General features: G+C 32.7%; 1 protein-coding gene across 1 annotated transcript; it reads left to right on the forward strand.

The window, feature by feature from the left end:
• The first annotated feature begins 982 nt into the window (after positions 1-982).
• Positions 983-4,539, forward strand: LOC123888380 (probably inactive leucine-rich repeat receptor-like protein kinase At5g06940). Its single transcript, XM_045937423.1, has 2 exons — positions 983-3,584; positions 3,972-4,539. Exons 1-2 carry the CDS (start codon positions 1,283-1,285, stop codon positions 4,340-4,342), a joined length of 2,673 nt encoding a protein of 890 aa, XP_045793379.1. The 5' UTR covers positions 983-1,282; the 3' UTR covers positions 4,343-4,539.
• Positions 4,540-5,924: the final 1,385 nt, after the last annotated feature.

Here is a 5,924-nt window from a genome sequence, read left to right on the forward strand (position 1 = left end):
TAAATATTATATGTGTATATTCTTTCACCCTTTATTTATGTTTTTGTTTGATTTGAAAGCTTGACATAATGAAATAATAAAGGTGTCTCTGACTTTCTGATATCTGATGGTCAATTAGAGACCCCACGCCACGTCCCTAACACAAATTGACAATATGGTCACGTGACACATTGATTTAAATCCAAAAACACATTCAATCAATGTTGTAATGTGATACATACACGCATTGAATTGTACTGGTAATCCTAAACAAAATTTGGGTGTTAGAAGGTCAATTTTATTTCTACTAAACCTTCTTTGGATTCCATTTAACAACGTTGAAAAACGTCATTTCTTTTCATCTAAGGTGAAAACTTTTATAATGTCAATCACTAGGGTGGTGGTGGCAATGCCTTCATATTCTTGGGAGTTGAGTTTGGTTGGGACAATGTCTTCCAAGTTCCAACTTCTAAATTTGTAACCTTCTTTTGGCTTTATCTTGGAGAGATTTCTAAATAAAATCAAAGAGTGAAAAACATTAGTTGAAAAAGTGCATCAATCACTAATGAAAATTTGTTCATAGCATAAAATAGATTTTTAAATAGATTATCAAAGATATCTTTGTAACAAAGGTTCTACCACCCGGCTTAGTTTAACTGATGACATAGACTTCAGTTGCTTTGATTAACAGTACTCAGACGTGTTATATTGAACTTTTCAAAGAAGAGACTCAAATTTAAAATAGAAATTTATGATAGACTTCATGCTTAGACCTTAAATGTTTTGATAACCTCAAACCTAGCAAAGTCTAATTTCCCTGACCCTAGCCTATTCTCACATTTGACGTCGAATACCATATTTTAGACTAAATATTTAATAGAGAAATCAAAATTGTTAAATTTTAAAATTGACTACTAATTTCATAAAATGATGAAAATATAAACTAAAATTACAAACTAACCCAAAAAATAATTTAAATGTAAGCACCAATCAAGGGTTCTACACTGTGCTATCTACCAAAAGGTGAAAACACAAACACAACAATACTATGCATTTATAAAAACAACAGACTTTTCATAAGCTATTATGAGAGCTCTATATCAACACAATTCCCATTCTTCATATTCATCATAGCTATCATAACCTATTTCACGTAGTAAACTAAATGCAACACTTTTTTTAACCTTTCCAGCACATAAAAATCCACCAATAATATCCATTCTGAAACACCCTTTAAGTAACACTAACACTGATACATAACAAAACACAACACTTTTCAAACAAACAACCTCTGTTTTTTCCAATGTCTACATTCTGTATATACCTGTTCTTTCTTTCCTTAACCTTTTCAATCTTCAACTTCAACCTCACTTCATCATCTTCATCACAAGAACTTCAAACCCTTCTTTCATTCAAATCCACCATTCAAGACACCAAAAACACTTTATCAACTTGGTCAAACACTTCACAAACCCATTTCTGTAACTGGACTGGTATCTCTTGTTCTTCTTCTTCTTCTTCACCACTATCAGTAACCTCTGTTAACCTTCAAAGCTTAAATCTTTCTGGTGATATCTCATCTTCCATTTGTGACCTTCCAAATCTCTTTGATCTTAACCTTGCTAATAATGTTTTCAACCAACCTATTCCTCTTCATCTTTCTCAATGTAGTTCATTGAAAAGTTTGAATCTTAGTAATAATCTTATTTGGGGTACTATCCCATCTCAGATTTCACTTTTTGTTTCATTATCTGTGCTTGATTTGAGTAGAAATCATATTGAAGGAAATGTTCCAGATACTTTAGGTTCATTGAAGAATCTTCAAGTGCTTAATATGGCTAATAATTTGCTTTCTGGTGATGTACCTAAGGTGTTTGGTAATTTTACTAAGTTAGAAATTCTTGATTTGTCTGAAAATCCTTACTTGGTTAGTGAGATTCCAGAGGATATTGGTCAGCTTGGGAATCTAAAGCAGCTTTTTTTGCAAAGTTCTTCTTTTCAAGGTGAAATTCCTGAGTCTTTGAAGGGTTTGACTAGTTTAAGTTATTTAGATCTCTCTCAGAATAATCTAACTGGTGAGGTTCCTAAGACTCTTGTGAGTTCTCTTAAGAATCTTGTTTCTTTTGATGTTTCACAAAATAAGCTTAAAGGGTCATTTCCAAATGGTTTGTGTAGTGGAAAAGTGCTTATAAATTTAAGTCTTCACACAAATAGTTTCACTGGTTTAATACCAAACACAACTAGTGAGTGTAAGAGTCTTGAGAGATTTCAAGTTCAGAACAATGGTTTCTCTGGTGATTTTCCTGTTGTGTTATTTTCACTTCCTAAAATTAAGCTCATTAGAGGTGAAAACAATAGATTCACAGGACAAATACCTGAGTCAATCTTAGAAGCTGTTCAGTTAGAACAAGTTCAGCTTGATAATAATCTTTTTGATGGTAAAATTCCTTTAGGTCTTGGTTTTGTTAAAAGCTTATACAGATTTTCTGCTTCTCTTAATCATTTCTATGGTGAACTTCCTCCTAATTTTTGTGACTCACCAGTTATGAGTATAGTGAATCTCTCTCATAACTCTCTTTCTGGTCATATACCTCAGTTGAAAAAATGCAGGAAATTAGTTTCACTTTCTTTAGCTGATAACAGTTTCACAGGAGAAATTCCTTCTTCTCTAGCTGAATTACCTGTGCTTACTTACCTTGATCTTTCAGATAACAATCTCACTGGTTCAATTCCATTAGGGCTTCAAAACTTGAAGCTTGCTCTTTTCAATGTTTCCTTTAATCAGTTATCAGGTAAAGTGCCATACTCATTGATATCTGGTCTTCCTGCATCATTTTTGGAAGGTAATCCTTCTCTTTGCGGTCCCGGATTGCCGAATTCATGTTCTGATGACAAGCCAAGACACCATTCTGCTTCTGGTCTTACAACCTTGACATGTGCTTTGATCTCTCTAGCATTTGTTGCTGGAACTGCTCTTGTTGCTGGTGGTTTTATATTGTATAGGAGATCTTGTAAAGAGAATGAAGCTGCGGTGTGGCGTTCGGTGTTTTTCTTTCCTCTGAGAATTACTGAGCATGATCTTGTTATAGGGATGAATGAGAAAAGCTCAATAGGAAATGGAGTTTTTGGGAATGTTTATGTTGTGAGGTTACCTAGTGGTGATTTAGTATCTGTGAAGAAGTTGGTTAAATTTGGAAACCAGTCTTCAAAGAGTTTGAAAGTTGAGGTCAAAACTTTGGCTAAAATTAGGCATAAGAATATTGTTAAGATTCTTGGGTTTTGCCATTCTGATGAGTCAGTTTTTCTTATTTATGAATACTTGCATGGTGGGAGCTTAGGAGACTTGATTTCTAGTCAGAATTTTGAGTTGCATTGGGGAGTTAGATTAAGGATTGCTATTGGAGTTGCTCAAGGACTTGCATATCTTCACAAGGATTATGTTCCACACTTGGTTCATAGAAATGTCAAGTCAAAGAACATTCTGTTGGATGTTAACTTTGAGCCAAAACTTACACATTTTGCTCTTGATAGGATTGTTGGAGAACCTGCATTTCAATCAACTTTGGATTCTGAAGCTGCATCTTCTTCTTGTTACATTGCTCCAGGTATGACAAGTTATATGAATTACAATAATAGAGCAAATTCATGTATGTAGTTCATATAGAGTTTCCTATGATAATTAATTGAGTATGAAGCACGAACGCAGACACCAGATATGACACGGACACTGAAATGGACCTAATTTAATGGAATTATAAGTGTCAGTGTTGTGGCGTGTCAGACACGCCTAATTCAAGGAGCGTCCGTGCTTCATGTGTTTGACAAACATGAATTTGAGTAGAATTGAATAAGTGATTTATTATGTATGGATGGATAGTTTTATTCAAAAAACATGTTTGATGTAAAAAGTAGTATAAATTTTTCAACTAAACCATAGCAATAATTTTGTATCATATTAATTTCACATAGTAAATTGTATTGTTGCATTGCAGAATATGGTTACAACAAAAAAGCAAGTGAACAATTGGATGTGTACAGCTTTGGTGTTGTATTGCTAGAGCTAGTTTGTGGAAGACAAGCAGAGCAAACCGATTCAAGTGAGTCCTCACTTGACATAGTGAAATGGGTTAGAAGGAAAGTGAACATTACTAATGGAGTGCACCAAGTTCTTGACAGTAAAATATCACAAACTTGTCACAAAGAAATGGTTGGTGCTTTAGATATTGCTCTACGTTGCACTTCTGTGGTACCTGAAAAAAGGCCATCAATGTTAGATGTTGTTAGAGGTCTTCAGTCTCTTGAGTCAAGGACTTGTGTTGCAAATTTGCAGGGTCCAAATGGTGAACCCTCCATTGCTGTTTGAATATTTGAATGAAATTTTATGTTCCATCTCAAAGATTGTTTTGATGTCTTTGCATGTAAATTTTCAGCTTTATATTTCACTTTTTTTGTTTGCTCAAAGTGGAGGAACCGGATTCGAATCTCGTCATGACGTTCAACCTAGCAATTTCGACATTTATGCCAATTTGAACTAGAATTGTGTGACACTTTCTTTTTTAACTAGAATTTGTGGACACTTATGTTTGATGATTTGAGATATAGAATGGTTTGGCAAAATCACATTGTGGATGAGACTTTTCTTAGGAGGGCGAGCTAGTCCAAATTTAGCTGGGTTAATATTGAGCGGTTACTATTTGCACTCCCATTTTTTGCTAATAGTAATACACCTTTCTGTAAAGTTTTATTCTTCTTCAAATATCAATGATGATGAAGTTTACTTTCATAAGATATATAATTTTTAGGCTATTACATGCCCACAAGTGAAAAGGAAAATACTAATAATAAAGTGTTGAGGGTTCATCATGATTCATGTGAGTGTGAGTATAAATAAATTCAAATGTTCTTAAAAAAAATAAAAATAAATTAAAATGGTGAAATTATTTGTATACCGTGCATCATGTCTCACTCTCATACGTTAGCAAAAACTTATTTTTAAACCATTTTTCCTTTTGAAAGTTAACTCATGCACCATTTTTGCTTTTTAAAATGGTGTTAGGGGAGTTGGAAATATTAATTATCCTCCGAGAAGAATTTACGAAGACATTCGTTTGTAAGATAGTCAAAACTTTGTGAAAATATTAGTATATTCAAAAAGCTTAAATCATGTATAAATATTGGAGTGTCTACCAGGATCAAATGTCAATATTTCTTACATTGTAGTGTCACATTTAAAGGAATTGGCATGTGGACTCCTATAAGAAATCATGTGATTAAATTACATTTGTGTAACACTCGAATAATATTATATTATTCAATAACGTTTTGATTAAAAAATAGTTTACAAGCTTGAAAAAAAAAAAGTTTACAAAGAGGATACACCCAAATAGGAAACAAGCTTATTGCAAAAGCAATGTGACTTCTGATAGGAGTCACTCCGGTGTTTAAAATTTCATTGCTATCAAAATTATAAACCATATTGATGGGGAGAAAGGAGTTGTTTTTGGTGTTAGATCAATGATGCAAAGAGACTAACTCTCAAACCTGAGAGAGAATGTTCATAAATTTATTGTGAAAAAGTGACACACATACTTGATGCCTTAAATTTTTGGTGAAGATGACACAAATTTTACTTGTGAGTTGCTCTTTATCCAATATATCGATTCACCCTAGTGTTTACATCTCCCTCAAAAGTCTCAACACTAAGGTCTGTTTGACAAGTCCGATAAGCTAACTTATAACTTATGTTTTTTTTTTAACAAGATCTTATAACTTTTTTTTAATTTTTTTTAATAAGAGCTTATAATTTTTTTTAATTTTTTTTTATAAGAGCTTATAACTTATATTTTATTATAAATATTCTCTTAAATTTGATTTTTCAACACAAAACAATTTTTTCGAACATTTATTAACAACAAGATCCAATAAAAAAAATATTCCATTTGTCC

The sequence above is a fragment of the Trifolium pratense genome, linkage group LG6 (genome assembly GCF_020283565.1).
Source record: "Trifolium pratense cultivar HEN17-A07 linkage group LG6, ARS_RC_1.1, whole genome shotgun sequence".
In the NCBI taxonomy this organism is placed as follows: domain Eukaryota; kingdom Viridiplantae; phylum Streptophyta; class Magnoliopsida; order Fabales; family Fabaceae; genus Trifolium; species Trifolium pratense.

Bases quoted from the DNA above. Each gene is read 5' to 3' on its own strand.
- LOC123888380 (XM_045937423.1), top strand. From the start codon at position 1,283: ATGTCTACATTCTGTATATACCTGTTCTTTCTTTCCTTAACCTTTTCA. The intron at 3,585-3,971 runs GTATGACAAGTT...GTTGCATTGCAG, and splicing joins TTCTTGTTACATTGCTCCAG to AATATGGTTACAACAAAAAA.